The 21143-nt window shown below is 39.5% G+C and overlaps 1 protein-coding gene across 1 annotated transcript; it reads right to left on the reverse strand.

Annotated features, from left to right (window-relative positions):
* Positions 1 to 1194: 1194 nt before the first annotated feature.
* Positions 1195 to 20755, reverse strand: TTPA (tocopherol (alpha) transfer protein). Its single transcript, XM_014540404.1, has 6 exons — positions 20724 to 20755; positions 17160 to 17263; positions 14212 to 14436; positions 7587 to 7780; positions 5587 to 5697; positions 1195 to 3317 (listed from the first exon to the last, which is right to left on the reverse strand). Exons 1-6 carry the CDS (start codon positions 20753 to 20755, stop codon positions 3144 to 3146), a joined length of 840 nt encoding a protein of 279 aa, XP_014395890.1. The 3' UTR covers positions 1195 to 3143.
* Positions 20756 to 21143: the final 388 nt, after the last annotated feature.

Below are 21143 nucleotides of genomic sequence, written 5' to 3' on the forward strand. Positions count from 1 at the left end.
ATCGACCCTGCCTTGAGTGTGACAGGGGGCGGTGCCCCAACCCCCCAATCGGCCCTACCCTGAGCGTGACTAGGGGTGGCATCGCAACCTCCTGATCCGTCCTGCTCTGTGCATGACAGGGGGCAGCGCCCCAACTCCCCAATCGGCCCTGCTCTGAGCCCGACCAGGGGCTGCACCTAGGGATTGGGCCTGCCCTCTGCCACCCGGGAGCAGGCCTAAGCCAGCAGGTCATTATCTCCCGAGGGGTCCCAGACTGCGAGAGGGCACAGGCCGGGCTGAGGGACCCCCTCCCCACCCCCACCCCCCGAGTGCACAAATTTTTGTGCACCGGCCCTCTAGTGTGTGTGTGTGTATGTGTATGTATATATATATATATATTTTTAAGACCTGATAGGTATTGAAGAGATCTGAGAGGAATTTAAGTAATTTAAAAAGCTGGTTGGGTTACATATCTGGTAAGGACTGACAAAACGGTTAGGTTAACATGAGTCTGTCCAGTATGCTAGGAGCTATCAATAGGCTCTGCTTTGACAAATGAAAGACACAGTTGTCATTTGAGGCAACTAAGGATAAGGGATAATTCTTCACCATAGGGTTATCCTTTCTACCATATAGCAGCTAAAAAAAGGGTATGGCTGTAAGGGGTATATTAGGACTTTACCATATGTAAAACGTTAGTGTCCTATCAACCAGGAGGTCATGGTTCGATTCCCAATCAGGGCACATACTGGGTTGCAGGCTCTATCTCCAATGGGGGTCGTGCAAGAAGCAGCCAATCAATGATTCTCATCATTGGTGTTTGTATCTCTCTCCCTCTCCCTTCCTCTCTTAAATCAATCAAAATTTTTAAAAATCATAATCTAGGCTAACAGTTCATTGTTTCAAAATCAAATTATCTCATTAAGTGGCACACTCTGGCTTTTTTCACTCAGAAGCTTTAACTTAGTAAGCATGGCTTAGTTTTATAAAATTAGTTTGTGTTCCCTTTAAGCACAGCAAGACATTAGCAGAAGGTGGTGTTGAATTAAGCAGTTGGGGAAACTGGCCATGAAAACTTATAAAGAAAAAACTGGCATTTGTGTAATGGACAACTAGATGTGATAAGGTTTTCTTAAACTCTTCTGTCAGGAAAGGCAGGTTTTGAAAAAAGAATGCCTAATATTTGGATTTTTAAATGAAAAAGAAACAGCTATAGTTTATGTGAAAGATCTTTATTTTCTTTTGAACAATAATAAAACAAATTATTGTGCAGTTCAGTAACACCATAATCATGTGTTAGAAATCATCTTTAAAAGGCACTTCTGGTTCAATTACAGTTAAGTAATATAGACAGTTTGATAGCTACTTATCTTGCCACCTTATAAAATTGCCTGCTAATTTCACATTGTTCATCTAGCGTTCTTCAGTGAATTGCTGCATTTTATACAAATTTCAAAGTCCCATCATGAAATGTCCTCTTATTTGTTGTTAAAAACATCACTAATGAATCACACTTAAAAGACATTTTAAAATGTCATCCATTATTCATGTGCTCACACAATCACTCCACAAAGCCAGGTGGAAGTGTTTTAAGTACCCAAGTGCAAATGAAAAGAAACTTTGTTACGTAAACCTCTTTCTAGGAATAAAAGTTGGGTAAACCAGAGCTTGTTGCTGTTGTTTACTCCTTTTAAATGGTTTTATTGTTATTTTTGAATTATACAATTGTAAATTGTATAATTAGCAAAGAAGACTAACTTTTTTTTTTCAGAAAACAGGCACCATCTGATTTTTTAAATAAAAATTACCATGTAAAATTAGCTTCCCAATGCTAAACCAAAATAAAACACGTTCTCTAAAGAACAGTCACAATTATTCTCAATTTCATCATAGATATATGTACAAAGAATCATAAGTATCAGCTCACCTGATCAGAATAATTTTCTTATAAAGAAAAGCACCCTTTACACACCCTTTCACAGAGATACCATTGGATGATTTATGTTGAAACTCAACCAATCTGAACAAATGCCTATCAAATTTTCCACACTGTGTTCTTTAATTTTCCAGTTTAACATAAAACTTAAAAATTATAAAACACTATAAACACTGTCATCAATTGTAAGCCATACCTTTATATGGTTCTCAATACATGAAATATTCTTTATCATAAGCTACAGTACAAACAGCACATTTTAACTACTGATTTTTTTTAAGTAAATGTGAATTGTAGGAGTTGGCTAGTATAGTCTGATATAATAATAAAACTCAAATTATTTCATGCATAATCTTAAAAGTTCCAGATGTATTTGACAGTGGTTTTTAAAATGTAAACATACCCTTTTCCTTTTGTAATTGTGTTATTGTTCCATTAAAAACAGAGTTTATGTATACAACAACTAATTATTATATCTCTAAATATCTATGCGATCATAAGAATAACCAAAAACAGAAGTCAAAATCACATTCTTGATTTGTTTGAAAATGCAGACAAAGTATTAAGAAGCCATTAACTCTGCCTGAAATATTTCCAAAATTATTTTTGGTTATCAATTGTATCACCATGAGTCATTTCAGAGAGGCCTATAGGTGCTACATACAATAATTTATGACATCTAGACTCTCCCATCAACAGCTTCTATTGTGCAAATATGCTAAAATAGAATTTCCCTGAGATGAACAATCTTGCTGGCCCACAGAAAAGTAAATATAGTAAAACTACATTCAGATTTTAATCTGAATTATAGTCTAATCTGACACCCACTCAAAATGACTGCTAATACATTTTTATCATCAGTTCATTTGTGCTAATAGTTCTTTTCATTGGCTATTTATACATTTGTTTGTAAACCAGTGTAGTCAGAGGACTTGTTTAAAGGCACACATGAATAGCTACTTTAGAGATAACTTTCAAGTGTAAAAATCAGGAAATATCTTCTATGCTTTTAAGTATATTAACATTTAGTTACTTTCAAGATATAGAAAATGCATTTAAAAAGTAGTTTCCTAAATACCCATGATGCTCATGTCAGAAGAGTTTTACAAAAGATCAATCAGAGCACAAATTACTTAAAAAGATTTTTTTTTTTGTTCATGTAACGAGGTAGGAGGATTTCACTCATGTATTTTTAATTAGCAAGGCATTCACATTAAACAAGTTCTTCTCATTGAATGGTCTGTGAAATACTGCTGAGATAATTTTCAGACTTCATTATAAAATCTGTCCACTCTTGACAAACATCCTCCATGGAGAATTCTTCACCACCATATTCCAGAGGAAGAATGTCTGGGAAATGCTGAAGTAAGCTTTGTTTGAAATTGGCCCCATGCATATGAATCTGAAATAGCCAAAATGTTTTAGGTTTGTTTTCTGCCTCTTGATACATTAGATGAATTTCCAGTGGAAAATCAACACCGTAAAAGAAGGTACTCTAATAGCTTCCAGGATAGGAGACCATGTACTGGTATAGATACTACATCCTTTATTCCTCTACTTATGAATCTAAGAAGTTTAGTTGTTTAGATTATGCTGCTTATGAATCTGATCTTACTGTCTTCTTATATTTGCATTCTTATAACTAGACAAGATTTATTAAAAAAAATTATCTTTCTCTTTCACAAATATACTTTTAAAACTCTAAATAAAAGTATTTTATACATTCTATTCCCTCATGTACAAGTGATTCTTAACAAAATATCAAATATCCTGGGACTATTCTGTAGATGGTAAAAATGTCCTATCTGGTATTATTCCATGTAAAATGAAAGCATAAAATTAGGTATATGGGAAATAATTTATGTGATACATTTGAATACTCTTGGCTAGTACAAAATTAAGAGACAGTTATGATGGTTAAAAGCCTTAAAATTTCAAATATTTTAAACTATAAAAATCAATCATATAATGCCCAAGTTAAAGTACAGATTTGGAACCTTGGACCAAAAGCATATAATGTTCATCTATACATGCAACAATCCTATATAATAAAAGGCTAATATGCAAGTAGACCGAACAGTGGAACAACCAGAACAACCGAACATCCAAACAACTGGTCGCTATGAAGTGCGCTGACCACCAGGGGGCGTGTGTGGACCATGGTGGACATTGGCTGTGGTGGGATAGTGGAGGAGGTGAGCGGGGGTGCCAGACCAAGGCGTGGCGCCAGTCGCTGTCATCGGGGCAAGCCTCCGGTAGTTACTGAAAATTCTTTGCTCCTTTGCACCGAGGTCCTGCCGGACATCCAAACAACTGGTCGCTATGACGTGCGCTGACCACCAGGGGGCGTGTGTGGACCATGGTGGACATTGGCTGTGGTGGGATAGTGGAGGAGGTGAGCGGGGGTGCCAGACCAAGGCGTGGCACCAGTCGCTGTCATTGGGGCAAGCCTCCGGTAGTTACTGAAAATTCTTTGCTCCTTTGCACCGAGGTCCTGCCCAGTGCTCGCACCTGCTGCCGGTGCTGACCCCACTTGCACCTGCTGCTGGCACCTGTCCCAATAGCTCCATGCTGTCAGTGGGTGTGAACGGGGCCGGCGCCATCAATGTGTGGGAGCCACAGTGGCAGGAGCGGGGATGCTGGCAGACAGGGGACTGGGGGCCGCGGCGGGAGGGCCCCAGCAGGGCTGCAGAGGATGGGCTGAGACCCACCCCTTTGCCTACCACAGCCTCACAGACTGAAGAGTCCCAGGTTCGGTTCTGGTCAGGGGCACATGCCTGGGTTTCGGGTTTGATCCCCAGTGGGGGGTTTTCAGGGGGCAGCCAATCAGTGATTCTCTCTCATCATTGATGTTTCAATCTCTCTCTCCCTCCCTTCCTCTCCGAAATCAATAAAAATATATATTTTTAAAAAACGTAGCATACCATAAACACTCTTCTGCATTTTGCTTATTTCACTTTACATCCTACAAATCTTCTATTCCATTGTGTCGATGTCTCACAGTTCATTTAACCAGTCCCCTGATGATGAACACTTGGTGGTTTCCAATCTTTTGCTGCAATTTTGTTTATGTGTGGATAGGATAAATTGCCAGAAGCACAAAGGCTGCAATTTTGATAACTATTATATACTGCCCTCTACAGGGAATATACCATATTGCACTCCCACCAGCAATGTGCAGGAGGCCCAGTTACCCCATAGACTCACTAACTTGATTTTCCAAAATTAAAAAGAAATATCCTATATAATAAAAGTGTATTATACTAAGTGTCCGACCAATCGATTGACCATTTGGTCAACCCCTCAACCAGTTGCATGATGTGCACTGGCCACCAGGGGGCAGATGCTCCAACCAGTAGGTTAGCTTGCTGCTGGGGTCTGGCCAATCGGGACTGGGCGAGAGGGCTGGACATGCCCTGGAGCCCTCCCACAGTCCCTCCCTGGCCAGCTGGCCCCCATCGGCCCCGATCACCCACCAGGCCGAGGGACCCCACCCGTGCATGAATTCGTGTACCAGGCCTCTAGTTAATTTATAAGAGTATTTGGCCTGTTAGATAAATACTCAAAATATTAGCTTAATGGTGGTGGGTGCTTAATAAAGCAGCTCTTAAATGAGAAAGGATTAGAACATTTGGTAGAGAGGAATAGTGACTTGAATATGTTACACTCACCCGTTCCTTAATTTTTTCAGTCAGGAATGGTTTAATCATGGAAAAGACAGCATGAAAAACTATTGGCTCATTTATCAAATGGATACCACGAACTTTTAATGGAAAGGAATCCTTTTGAAAATAAAGAAAAAAAATCTATTAATAATAAAGCATAAATAAATATATATATTTCTATCGACAAGTCCCTTCCTTGAACACTTGGTAAACTTATGACAGCAACTAATGTCTGTTTCATTTTTAAAATTTCTTATTTCATCACCACAACACAGACTGCTTTACAGTTCACTGTTACTAGATTAAGAAAAGATCTTTGCCCTAACCGGTTTGATTCAGTGTGGATAGAGAGTACAGGCCGACTCTATCAAAGGGTCCAGGGTTTGATTCCGGTCAAGGGCATGTACCTTGGTTGCAGGCTCCTCCCCTGCCCAGGCTCGTGCAGGAGGCAACCAATCGATGTGTTTCTCTCACCTGGATGTTTCTCTCTGTCATTCCCTCTCTCTTCCACTCTCCCTAAAAATCAATGGAAAAATATCCTCGGGCAAGGATGAACAAAAAAATTTAAAAAATAAAGAAAAGATCCTTAAAAAGTATTTACTTTGTAGCTTAGGCAAATAGAAATACCTGCATCTTTCATAAATAAGACACAAAAAATTTCTCCCCCTGTGACATATAAATGTTCTCTTAAGGAACCAATGAGTGTCAATAATTAACCTTTTCCCCAAAATTTTTAGTTTGAGAAAAAAAATAAAACTTTCATTAAAGTTGAAAGAATAGTCTAATAAACACACATTTTAAAACTTTTGACCCAGGTATAAGTCTTTAACATAAAAGTAATTTGGCTTATTCAGAAGATTTCAAAAAGTTGAGTTCAAAGAAAAAATGTCATCAGTAGTTTCCCTACCCAAAGATGTATTGTTAGTGTAGAGTCCTTTCCTGTCAAGGTGCTTTCATACAAAATTCTTTTTTTTTTTTCCTTCCCTATGCAAAGCTTTTAGAGATGTGTTATCTATCTGGGGCTTTTCCTTCCAGATTCTTCCTAAGCCTAGTTTTATTTTAAACAGAATTGCTAATATGCTCTCTAAATCATTTGTATCCTGTTTTGTCCCATGGATATGATACAATTTTTGTAAACATCATGGCTTTTAATATGTTGCAATAATCCATCAGATGGATGCACCATACTGTAAGTAACCACTTTCCTATTTCTGGACAAATAAGATGTTTCTAATAGTGTCCTATAAGAATTGATGCCACAGCGCCCATCTTTATGCGTAGGAGGCAGTGATGGTTGTAAGCACAGCTTTGAATTCAGCTGATCTGGACTGGAACCTTTGCTTCACTGCGGACAAAATGCATGTGCTTGGGCATTGCTGTCACCTCTCTGACATAGTTAATTAATTTGTAAAATGGGAAAAATAATAGTCACACAACATAGGCTTGTATGGACCCGTTACATGATAATTCATTTGAAACACTTAGCCAGGTACCTGGCACACAATACACTATTATCATTTTATACAAGGTCTATGCTATAGTTAAGATTATTCCTTGGCTACGTTCCCCAAAGTAGGATTACAAGGTCAAAAATCATGGCCACTTACAAAAGCTTTTGATTTCTAAAAGAACTGCATCAATTTATACCTACCAAAACTTTTGTGGCATTTTGGTGTGCCGTTGCGATAAATATTATTTTTTCATTCAATTTTTTTAATTTAGGAAGATGATTTTAATGACAGAAAGATAAAGTGAACACATTATTGTTTAAATGTATCCATTCGGTGGTTACTCACCTTGAACATATTTTCACAATTTGTTGCAACATTCTTTCTTTTATGAATTAATAACATTTCCTCTTAGTATTATTGAGTTCTATGTATCATTTCTAAAATTTGATTTGATTTTCTAATAAACGTTCTATCCCTCCTCTTTGTATCACACATAACTAAATTAAAATCTGTTGTTTGGAGGTGTTCTCCCAAGGAATTAAACTATACACTTACTGTAAGGACAGCAGCAATCTTCTTGGCTACAGATGGGGTAATTTGAAAAGCATGAGAAAAATGCCAGCCTTCCAGATCAAAGACAGCCTTGATTCCGTTCCGTTGGGTCTCTACCTCCTGTACAATAAGCTCGGATGTGATCAGACTTAAACGGAATACATCATAAACTGTAAACACTTTTGGGTCCCAGTGTGCTAAAAAAAAAGAAGAAATAAAAAATAACATATCTCAGTATTGCATAAAAAACCAGAAAGCAAAGGGAAACTGATTCTTTTTAGACTTAATGGATCAATAAAAATAAAACCATGTACAAAGATCACGAAGTGAATAACAGACCGAATGGGTGGCCCAAAAACGTGTGCCTGCTTCTCCCTAGCGCAGAACAGGTTTTTAAGAATATGGGACAAAAAAAAAAAAAAAAAAAAAAAAAAAAACAGCCCGGCCGGTGGGGCTCAATGGTTGAGCATTGACCTATGAACCAGGTCACTGTTGGATTCCCGGTCAGAGCACATGCCCAGGTTGCTGGCTCGGTCCCCAGTAGAGGCCATGCAGGAGGCAGCCGATCAATGATTCTCTTTCATCATTGATGTTTCTATCTCTCTACCCCTCTCCCTTCCTCTCTGAAATCAATAAAAATACATTAAAAAAATAAAACAGATACTCATGGCATTTATTTATTTAAAAAAAGAAGAGAAATGCCTCAGGCTGGATTTGATAGCCGGATGAAACTACAGCCCAAAGCATGCAGGAAACAGCGGTAGCTACAGATGAGAATGCCTCTTGGTGTGCTACAAGCTCAGAGGCATTGGAAATGGGAGAAGCACAACCTGGATTATGAAGAGAAACTAGCGCTCTATAGTAACCGGAGAGGTTGCAAAAGGAAATGCCTGAGGACTAGACAAGTTGGCTGATGTCTCTGATATCACTGAGTGACAACCAGCATGTAGCAGAGTCAGGTCCTAACAGGCTAGAACAGTAAGTGTGGGCTTGGGAAAACAGGGAAGCACCCACGTAGCTGCCCACACCCAGGAAAAACAGGAATATGTGTGCTAAGAAGAGGAGTTACTGGCATTCTTCTCCTCTCTCCTCCCCGACCATTCCTGGAGCAGGCCACGGCATGCAGAAAGGACAGTAATGGACAGGCTAGCAGATAATCTTAAAAAATATATATGCACATAGAAACCCACACCTGAAACCTATATGTTCATGTTGGCCAATGTCACCCCAATCAATTTAATTAATAAGTAAAAGTATATTAAAATATATCACCCACTATGTTGTAATAGCCACATTTCAAGTACTCAACAGCCACATGTGGCTAGTGGCTACTGTAGAACAATTTCATCATCATAAAAAATTATATTAGACTAGAGGCCCAGTGCATGAAATTCATGCACGGGAGGGGGTGTCCCTCAGCCTGGCCTGTGCCCTCTCGCAGTCCGGGACCCCTCGCTCCTTACCACCTGCCTGGTCACTGCTCCTTAGTGCTGCCGCAGGGGTGGGAGAGCCTCCGGCTGCTCTCGCCAGCCATGAGCCCAGCTTCTGGCTGAGTGGCACTCCCCCTGTGGGAGCGCACTGACCACCAGGGGGCAGCTCCTGCGCTGAGTGCCTGCCCCCTGGTGGTCAGTGCGCATCATAGCGACCGGTTGTTCTGGTCGTTCTGCCATAACGGTCGCTTAGGCTTTTATTATATACATAGTTCTGGACTTTAATCTCCTTTAAGGCAAAAGAAAAACGTGCCTTAAATTTTCAATTCCTTCTCTGACACGCATCTAACATTTATTGAGTGACTATTAGATACCAGGTAATGTTTTAACTATGTTTTATATGCATTACAAGATTCAGTGGTCACAGTAATCCTATGAGATAGGTTTTTACTATGCCCATTTGACAGATGAGAAAACAGAGTTACAGCTACACAGCTCTCCATGTAGCTAGAACATAGCAGAGCTAATTTCTAGCCAGGCAATGTATTCCCAAGAACCTGCATTCCTAAGAATTAAGCCAGAGTCAAAACTTAATATTTAAAATTAAATTTTATTTTCGCTGCTTTAGTACAGTAATGAGTCTCAAAAGGCTTAGGGTTACAGCCAACACCTTGAACAATGTAGGGACTAGGGTACTGACCTCCCAGGTAGTAAAAAAATCTGAGTATAACTTTTCACTCCCCCAAAACTTAACTACTAATAGCCTACTACTGACCTGAACCTTTACCGATAACATAAACAGTCAATCAACACATATTTTGTATGTTACCTGTATTATATACTGTGTTCTCACAAAGAAATCTAGGGAAAAGAAAACATTACTAAGAAAATCACAAGGAAGAGAAAACACATTTACAGTGTTGCTCATATTTATTGAAAGAAATCTGTGTATAAGTGGCCCCATATAGATGAAATCCATGTTGTTTGGAGGTCAACTGTATATCTGCTGGCTTGGATGCTAATAACGGCAAAAACGTAGGTTTGGGTGCCCTGCCAGACCAGGGAAAGGCTCTGTGCACTTTTCACTGCTTTTACTGCATAGAGGTGGTACCTAGGAAGGTGGTTAAGCTAATGTTCTATCAAAGAGCTCCAAGACATATTTCCTTTTTTAGTTCTTCCCATTCGTTCAATTAAAATTAGAAAATTTATAAATCTGTTGTTTATCTTCATTTTCTTTTTTAAAATTTATCTTTATTGTTGAAAGTCTTGCAGATGTCCTCCTCTTTCCCCCACTAGTCCCTTCCCCTAGAACCGTGGTCGGCAAACTGCGGCTCTCGAGCCACATGCGGCTTTTTGGCCCCTTGAGTGTGGCTCTTCCTAAGCCTTAGGAGTACCCTAATTAAGTTAATAACAAGGTACCTACCTATATAGTTTAAGTTTAAAAAATGTGGCTCTCAAAAGAAATTTCAATCGTTGTACTGTTGATATTTGGCTCTGTTGACTAATGAGTTTGCTGACCACTGCCCTAGAACAACATGCTATTCTACATCACACACAGGACATATGCTGCACACCCTGTTCTGACCACCAGTAAACCTGCATGTCCTTCTTGTTTTAAAATCCTGCTTGGAGTTAAACAGTACACTTGTAAATGAATATACTACAAGAGGCCCTCGCTAAACAATAAAAGACTTGATTCAGTGCTAAGGTATTTATGATTTAAGTAGCGTATTTGCTTTTTCATTATTAAGGTGTCATTTCACTACTTAAGTTGCCCCATTAGTGTATGAACAAACTAGAAAAAACTCCAGGCAGGCAGTGCAGAGCCAGGATACTTGAAGAACAGAATGGATCATCTATAGCTTTTAGGTTCTTGGAATCCCTGGCAGGATTGCCAGATAAATTAAATATAGGTGTACTTGCCAGATAAAACATGGGTACCATGCTAAATCTGGCAACCCTGCCCCAAGGAATTCAAAGAACTTCATTCAACATCCCATAACACTATGGGAGCAATAAGACAGAATTGTCTATTATTGTCTATAAACAGGTGTCCGATTTATAGACAATGAATTCATGACTAACCCAGCTATATTTGACAGATAAGCTGGAGAAAAAAAACAACCCAGAATCATTCTACTCAGTTTTCTGACACCCTTTCAATAATTAAATGCAGGGTCTTCTTGCAAGAAAGCAAACAGTTGAATTACAGGCAGCCATCTTATCTACAAATCTATACATATTTTAAAGTCCCCTAAAGTATTTAAAGATGTAACACATATTTTGTATGTTACCTGTATTATATACTGTGTTCTCACAAAGAAATCTAGGGAAAAGAAAACATTACTAAGAAAATCACAAGGAAGAGAAAACACATTTACAGTGTTGCTCATATTTATTGAAAGAAATCTGTGTATAAGTGGCCCCATATAGATGAAATCCATGTTGTTTGGAGGTCAACTGTATATCTGCTAGCTTGGATGCTAATAACGGCAAAAACGTAGGTTTGGGTGCCCTGCCAGACCAGGGAAAGGCTCTGTGCACTTTTCACTGCTTTTACTGCATAGAGGTGGTACCTAGGAAGGTGGTTAAGCTAATGTTCTATCAAAGAGCTCCAAGACATATTTCCTTTTTTAGTTCTTCCCATTCGTTCAATTAAAATTAGAAAATTTATAAATCTGTTGTTTATCTTCATTTTCTTTTTTAAAATTTATCTTTATTGTTGAAAGTCTTACAGATGTCCTCCTCTTTCCCCCACTAGCTCCCTTCCCCTAGAACCGTGGTCGGCAAACTGCGGCTCTCGAGCCACATGCGGCTTTTTGGCCCCTTGAGTGTGGCTCTTCCTAAGCCTTAGGAGTACCCTAATTAAGTTAATAACAAGGTACCTACCTATATAGTTTAAGTTTAAAAAATGTGGCTCTCAAAAGAAATTTCAATCGTTGTACTGTTGATATTTGGCTCTGTTGACTAATGAGTTTGCTGACCACTGCCCTAGAACAACATGCTATTCTACATCACACACAGGACATATGCTGCACACCCTGTTCTGACCACCAGTAAACCTGCATGTCCTTCTTGTTTTAAAATCCTGCTTGGAGTTAAACAGTACACTTGTAAATGAATATACTACAAGAGGCCCTCGCTAAACAATAAAAGACTTGATTCAGTGCTAAGGTATTTATGATTTAAGTAGCGTATTTGCTTTTTCATTATTAAGGTGTCATTTCACTACTTAAGTTGCCCCATTAGTGTATGAACAAACTAGAAAAAACTCCAGGCAGGCAGTGCAGAGCCAGGATACTTGAAGAACAGAATGGATCATCTATAGATTTTAGGTTCTTGGGATCCCTGGCAGGATTGCCAGATAAATTAAATATAGGTGTACTTGCCAGATAAAACATGGGTACCATGCTAAATCTGGCAACCCTGCCCCAAGGAATTCAAAGAACTTCATTCAACATCCCATAACACTATGGGAGCAATAAGACAGAATTGTCTATTATTGTCTATAAACAGGTGTCCGATTTATAGACAATGAATTCATGACTAACCCAGCTATATTTGACAGATAAGCTGGAGAAAAAAAACAACCCAGAATCATTCTACTCAGTTTTCTGACACCCTTTCAATAATTAAATGCAGGGTCTTCTTGCAAGAAAGCAAACAGTTGAATTACAGGCAGCCATCTTATCTACAAATCTATACATATTTTAAAGTCCCCTAAAATATTTAAAGATGTAAAAGTTCCTACAAGATTATAATTCATAAGATTCTGCTCATAAAATATTGGGCCATGACCTGGCCAGTGTGGCTCAGCTGGTTGGAGCATCGCCCCTATAACAAAAGGTCTCAGGTTCATTTCCAGTCAGGGCACAGACCCAGGTTTCAGGTTTGATTCCCAGGCCGGATGTGTATGAGAAGCAACTGATCAATGTTTGTCTCTCTTCCCTCTCCCTTCCTCTCTCTCTAAAATCAATACAGCCAAAACCGGTTTGGCTCAATGGATAGAGCGTCGGCCTGTGGACTGAAGGGTCCCAGGTTCGATTCCGGTCAAGGGCATATACCTTGGTTGTGGGCACATCCCCAGTAGGAGGTGTGCAGGAGGCAGCTGGTTGATGTTTCTCTCATCGATGTTTCCAACTCTCTATCCCTCTCCCTTCCTCTCTGTAAAAAATCAATAGAAATATATTTTAAAAAATAAAATAAAATAAATACAAACAAACAAAAACACATAAAATGTTGGGCCATGACAGCAGGCTGCAGGTGGTATGTGTCCTTCTCCCTTAAAGGCTACTTTTGATCCCATGCGGGTCTAAGGAAGGTGCAGAAGTTATTGGTCACCAACCTACAAGAAATACTAGGAAGACCTAATGGCAAAAAGGGGAAGCAGTGAAAAGCAGGCGGGACATGTAGAGTCGTGTCTTCAGCACCTCTCGGATTCCTGCTTTCCCACAGCACCTTTCTCCATCCAGGGCAATGAGCACCTTGCTCGGCAGCCGGGGCTCTGTCCAACTAGTCATTCACTCACTCCAAAATATTTAATCAGCACCTACCACGTGACCTGGCTCGGTGCTTGGTGTACATCAGTGACCAGAACATTATCATAGTTCAGCACTCTTATTTGAATTTCCTGCTAAGTGTTTTTACAACACTTTCCCTTGATCTTTTTCATCTTCCCCTCTATTTCTCTGCTCTGTTTTCTTTTTCTCTTATTTTATACATTTGACTGTGGAAAAATGGGAGTAGGATTTTCACTGGGTTTTGTTAATTTTCTCACAACTGCCAGTTTTTTTATACTCAGGGGACATCCCATATAATAAAACCCTAATATGCAAATCAACCGAACGGCAGAACGACCAGTTGCTATGATGCGCACTGACTACCAGGGGGCAGACGCTCAATGCAGGAGCTGCCCCCTGGTGGTCAGTGCGCTCCCACAGGGGGAGCGCTGCTCAGCCAGAAGCCAGGCAGGCAAACATCCCCCGAGGGGTCCTGGACTGCAAGGGGGTGCAGGCCGTGCTGAGGGACCACCCCCGCACCACCACCCAGTACATAAATGTTGTTCACTGGGCCTCTAGTTAAAATATAAAATACACCTAAGTTAAAACCTAAACACTTAAATGCTTAAACATGGACTCATTGAAGCCTTCTGTATGGCAGTGAAGAAAAAGCAAACAGCAGTGCTTTGTCTCACTTACCGATTCTGTAAATGAGAACTTTGCTGCCGGTGGGGTCTCTGTCTCTCAGGACTCCAACGTAGCCAGCCCTCAGAAGGCCAAGAATACTTCTGGGGTGGAGATCTGCACTTATTTCAGGACATTCTGCTCTCCACTTATAATAGTTTTTTAGTAACTGAAAAACAAAATAGAAATTGTCTACAGATAGTGCACATGGTAAGCATTTCGTAAAACTGGCAGGAAAGCCTTGGTATTATGTATGGCCTTTGCCATCCATCATGTCAGGATTTTAATCTAGGGTATCCTTTTAGCATATAAACTAAAAGTTTCCTTCATCAAGGATCTCAGGTGATAGGAGTTCATCCAAAATTCAAAGTTGAGTAATTCTTATTTGGCTCCCCTGGTGGATAGTCAGGGCACAGGCCGGGCTGGGGGACCCCCCTCCCCCCCCCCCCCGCCGGCCACACACACACACACCCATGCACACATGTCATCAAGATAAGGAATCCATTTGATTCCTTCCCCTTGGACCTAGGTGGCTTTACATCTTGCTTTGACTGATAGGATTTGGCAGAAGTGACACTGTGCCAGGTTTTAAGAAGCCAGACACCATGTAAGATTACGAAATGAACGTCCATGCAGAGAAGCCCTGGGGGACGAGAGGCTATGACTTAGATGGTCTGACCTCAGCCAAGGTCCCATCTGATGCAATGTGGAGCAGAGATGAACAGCCCCACTCCGCCCTGCCCAAATAGGGGAATCACAAACAAATAATAGCTGTGGTTTAAGCCACTAAATTTTGGAGTGATTGGTTACTTGGCAATAGGTGACTAGCACATCCACCTTTGGTCTTTTCGAAATAAAGAATGGAAATCAATCTAATGGATTAACTCCACAAATATGTTTGGAATATGTACAATGTTCCACACACTGTGGTAGGCACTTGAGTTAAAGCAGTGACCAGAGTAGATCCCTGATTTCACTGGAGGTGACGTATTGGTGACAACTGGCACACACAGGCCATGCTATGCAGTAAAAAGTTCAGTTCCCAGGCTGCCTCTTCAGAAAAGCCTTGGTGTCACCACTTATTACCTATGTGATCTTGATAACTATTTCTCAATATCTGCCTTCTAGAGTTATGTGTAAAGCATACATGGGCATAATGAATACCGGTTAGTATTGTCATAATAGGGAAGGTGATTTGGGTTAATTGGCTCATATAACTATTTAGTGCAGGTTTACATTAAAGGTAACTAGAATGTTTTGGTTTTTATTTTCTTCCCTACAAAAAGAGCTAAATAAATTATACAAAGGAACATCTATCTATACCACTGCTCTACTTTCTACAAATAGAAAAACAACAAAAATGGATTTTGTTAATAGTGGTATGCATTCAGAGAGACTATGGAATGGTATGCCTAGAGATTAGGCCTTAATAAAATATGGTTTGAAGGAATCCCATTTTCTTTTTTCCCAAAAGAACCACCAGTAAGGGTTACTCCACATTTACAAATAATAAAAACATTGCCAGTGTATTGTGGAGAATATTAAAATCAAATTACACATTTAAAACTTACTATATTTACATTTTCTTCATGATTTTCAGCAGTCTCAATTTTTCTAAGATGGCAATATATTTGAATTTAAAGAGATCTATTAGAAATGTGGTACTAAAGTTCAGATGAAAGGACACATTTGATATTTGAGAGTCATTGGAATAAACATAACTGTAACTACAAAGTAGTAATTGCCTAGAAGAGAGACTACAAATATAAATTTTAAAAACCAAGTAAAGAGTAGAATTCTGAGTCATGGGATATGCCAATGGCTGGGGATGGATGGAAGAGGAAGAGAGAAGCTGGTTGGATTATAGGAGAAACACCGAGATGGTGCACAGGGGAGGGAAAAGCCATTTGAGTTGTTCTCTCTCTTTCTCTCTCTCTCTCTCTTTCTCTCTCTACGAGAAGCTGGTTGGATTATTGGAGAAACACCGATATGGTGCACAGGGGAGGGAAAAGCCATCTGAGTTGTTCTCTCTCTCTCTCTCTCTCATATTGTCACCCTATCATTTTCTCTTTCTGTCTTTCTCCTCTTTCATTTATATATTTAATAAACTTTTCTTAACTGCCTTACGAAAGAGGATGTTTCTAAGAGTTAAATGCAACAAAGAGGTAAGAAAGGGAAAAAGTCAGTAAATTTGCCAACCAAGAAATAATTGGTGACCTAAATAGCAGTTTCCAAAAGCAGTAGGGACAAAAGGCACATTGTTCCTGACATATTCATTCTAGTCTATAAGATGAATTCCTTTTCCTCCTCCACTGTGATTTAATTGAAAGGGATCTTTCAGGTAACAGAGGCAGGGACTTATGTTCAAGTAATCCTTATTTTACTCATTAATGGCCCCAAAGCCATTCACATAACTGTAATGACAGTGTATTGTTATACTTGTTCCATTTTATTATTAGTTATTTTTGTTAATCTCTTACTGTGCCTAATTTATAAATTACACTTTATCATAGTTATGTATGTAGAGGAAAAATATATACTATATCTAAGGTTTGGTGCTATCCACAGTTTTAGGCATCCACGGGGGTCTTTGAAAGTATCCCCCGAGCATAAGGGGGATGACTTTACTGCATGAGTAAACCACCCGGATCCACACACTTGAAAAATTGATTTTCGTAAAGACACACAATTAACTCTCATGCCTTTGACATTTAACTTTCACAAACTGAAATATTTAAACCTGGATCACTGATTATTACTTTTCCACTGAGAAATAAGTTCTAAGGTCCAGTTGACATAAAGAAATTATGTACATGACAAAATACTACTGAGCAATTCTCAAACAAACCACCTAAAGTTCACAACAACAAAAAAATTGAGTGCAAGTGAATATCATGATTGGAAGGCACCTGTTTTGCACCACATTAGGAATAAACTAATATAAAAAGTTAGGGTTTATTTACCTTCCTTCTTACATTTCCATGTACTTTCAAACAAAACAGTGACCATATTTGTGCAGCTTTCACAGTCTTTAACGACATCATTTTGATCTCTCCTCACAACCAACCTGAGAGGTTTACCCAATTTTATGGATAAAAAGACTTAAACTCAATCCCATCCAGGTGGCTCAGTTGTTTGGAGTGTAGTTCTATACACTAAAAAGATTACAGGTTCATTCCCAGTCCGGGCACATACCTAGGTTTCAGGTTCCATCCCCAGTCTCAGGTTCTATCCCTGGTCAGGAGGTGGATGGGAGGCAACCAATCAGTTTCTCTCTCTCTCTCTCTCTCTCTCTCTCTCTCTCTCTCTCTCTCAAAAATGAATAAATAAATAAATAAAACTAAAGCTCAAAGAAGTTACACATGTGTTTAACGACAATAACTACAGGAGCAGAATTGGGAGTGAAACTGACACAATATGATAAATTCTACAAAAGAAGCTACACTGAGTGGGAAATTAGCAGGGAGAGTCAATGGTACTTTGAAAACTTAAAAGTCTTTGGGAAAACCATAACAATAACTACAGGATAAAAAACTTATCACATGGAGCATAAATATATGGAACTGGACTATTCACTTGTGAAAGAGAAATTCACAAGAATATGTAGAACAGACAGAGGTTAAGAGTTGGCTATTTTTATGCTCATTGTTTTAAACAGACAGGACAGGTGCAGTGTACCTGAGAGCACAGGCTCCCCTGAGTTTAACCCAACTTCAAATTCTTGCTCTACCATTTAATAACTGTGATTTCAGGCAAGTCACTTAACTCTTTCAATCTCAGCTTCTTCTAAAATGAGAAAATGATTACATAATCCTCACAAACACTACCTATAAAGGACCTGACACTCTAAAAGCAATTAATATTCTAAAAACCCCATTAATTCATTATCACTTCAAATACAAAAACTAGAAAAATGAGAAAATTCATTATAACTGAGGGACTTAGTGAGCTTTCTTCATACAAAACACACACACATACACACACACACAAACAACTATAGGGCTTTTATATTATAAATAAGGAAGTTTGAGTTGAATTGACTGTCTTTGTAAAGGAAATAAATAGTTTCATGCTGTAAACTTTTCCCCTTCATTTCCAGTTGGCAGAAAAGTAAGGCAAAGAGTTCACAGACAGTAACTTGATCCCACTTCAGTAGATTCAGACACAGTCTTGGTAGCAAATTCCTCAAGGACATGGTGCAATGAAAACAATTCAGGAACATAGAGAACACAGGAAAGTATGTAAATAACACTAAGGCTGGAGGTAAATGTTATTTTTTCTGTTCTGTTGTTTTTTTCTTTTTTCTTTATAAAATGTATTGGGGTGACGTTGGTTAATAACATTAAATAGGTTTCAAGTGTACAATTCTATGATTGTACATCACCTGCACTGTGTGCTCACCACCCAAAGTCTAGTCTCCCTCTGTCCCCGTATATTTGACCCCTTTACCCTCTTCGGTCTACCCTCCTCTCTCCCCCACTCCACACACACACACACTCACTCCCCTCTAGTAACCACCCTTCTGTTGTCTGTATCTATACACGTTACTTTTAAAAAGCAAACAAAATGAAATCAACAAATCATATACTTTTTATGGTTAGTTACTCTACAACATATATATGTTTAATGCCTCACTTAAACTGCACTCTCCCTAGGACCTCAGGCTGCGTCTTCTTATTTAGCAAAATAAGTAAATTTGTTACTCATGATGTTGGGACAGCTGGGTAGCCATCTGACAAAATGAAAACAAAGTCAGATTCCTAGTTCATTCCTAACATCAAAGAAATCCTAGTAGAACAACAACTCCAACATCAAAAAGAGAAGTTATAAGTTACTAAAGAAAACTTTGGGGCCCTAACTGGTTTGGCTCAGTGGATAGAGCATCGGCCTGGGGACTGAAGGGTCCCAGGTTCGATTCCGGTCAAGGGCATGTACCTTGGTTGCGGGCACATCCCCAATAGGGGGTGTGCAGGAGGCAGCTGATCGATGTTTCTCTCTCATTGATGTTTCCAACTCTCTATCCCTTGCCCTTCCTCTCTGTAAAAAAAAAATCAATAAGATTAAAAAAAAAGAAAACTTTGGGGAAAAAGAAGAGCTTATGAAACCCAGAAGCAATCAGAGAACAATCACATTTGTTTCATAAAAACTTCAAATTCTGCACAGAAAGAAAATAGCATTACCAAAGTCAGAAGACAAACAATGAACTGGGACAGCGGCCTATTTACTTGAATACATAAAGATATTTTATGAATAAATTTATATTGTATGTTATATTTTATGTAAACAAATGGAAGAAAATAAATGGCAAAACAAGCAGTTACTGAGAAAAGAATTTTAAAATGTTAAATATATGAAAGATGATTAACTACTTGTAATTGAATACATGCATAGTATGATAATGAGAACCAGTTTCTCACCTAGCAGGTTGATACACAGTTCATAGTGTTGGCTAAGACCGCGTGGGTGATGCTAGGCAGAGAAAAGCATCATTATGCAATACGGAATTGACAAAATTAGTGCCAGCACTTTGGAGGACAGTTGTTAGATTCCTCAACACTGAAGATACACATCTCACTCCATTGGGCAATTCTGCAGGTTGAACTTGTCCTATAAGGACGTATTCCTATTTTTGCACAAAGACAAATGTACAAAGACAGACTAGAATATCCAGTTGTTGATGGAAGACACCCCATTGGTCTTGCTTACTGCATTTTGTATACTGCCAGGCAAATTGTAGGAGTTCAAAAAATAATCATTGAATGGGGAATGAAGGGTGTGCATGGCAGCAGTGCCCTTGTCTGATGACAAGTCCACGCCCAACAACAGGGACTGCTCCATAAGTCAGCATAATATATTCACACATTGAACAGCAAAAATCCACAAAAGAATAAGAGACATGGCCCTGGCTGGTATGGCTCAGGTGGTTGAGCATTGTCCCATGCACCAAAAAGTTGCTGGTTCCATTCGCAGTCAGAGCACAGGCCTGGGTTGTGGGCTTACTAGTAAACCCCAGTAGAGGGCGTGCAGGAGGCAGCCTATCCATGTTTCTCTCACATCAATATTTGTCCCTCTCTCTCTAAAATCAATAAAAACATAATTTTTTTTACAAAAGAATAAGATTTATGTATACATGCTGGAATATAATGATCTCTGAGAAATTAGGTTTTTAAAAGGGGCAAAATGTAAAATATATTCATATGCCTGTGTGAAAGTACACTGCCTGGGAAGAGAAACAAGACACAGGTAAGTTAACTGTCTCTGGGTAGATGGCTTGGCAAACTAAGGATTGGCGATACACACCTGGAAACACAAAAGAACAGCCTCATCCCTCATTCTCTTTTATTTTATTTATTTCAGAGAGGAGGAGAGAGAAAAACATCAATGATGAGAGAGAATCATCTTTCGGCTGCTCTTGTGTACACACACACACACACACACACACACACACACACACACGGGGTGGAACCCGCAACCCGGGCAATAGAACCACGACCTCCTGGTTCATAGGTCCACACTCCACCACTCACCCACACCTCCCGGCTCCCAGCTCATCCGTCATTCTTAAACTCAAAACATACTGGGCTGCGTTAGCGTCCTGACACAGATTACTATCTATCAATCAGACTATTTCGCTAGAATTTGGCTGTAGACCTTCTGTCTTCCTCGCAATTTCACTCTCCCCTCCACATGTGGAGTTACTTTCTGAGCTGTAATAAAATCTCGGCTTCCTCCCTCTCGGCTGTATTTTGTTTTCTATCCGTAACTTTCTGCCAGGGAAAAGGGAAGGCATGTCCCCCAAACTTGACGTTCAGGAGACTCATCAAGGACAGAGTTCCTGTGTTTGGGGTCAAATGGGCCATTACCGGGGGAAGGGCTCCAGCTTCGTCTGGATTTTCCGTTTCCAAGACCCAGAGAAACTGAAAGGGCCGGAGCTGGGTTTCTGAGCC

The sequence above is a fragment of the Myotis brandtii genome, unplaced genomic scaffold, assembly GCF_000412655.1.
Source record: "Myotis brandtii unplaced genomic scaffold, ASM41265v1 scaffold1053, whole genome shotgun sequence".
Lineage (NCBI taxonomy): Eukaryota > Metazoa > Chordata > Mammalia > Chiroptera > Vespertilionidae > Myotis > Myotis brandtii.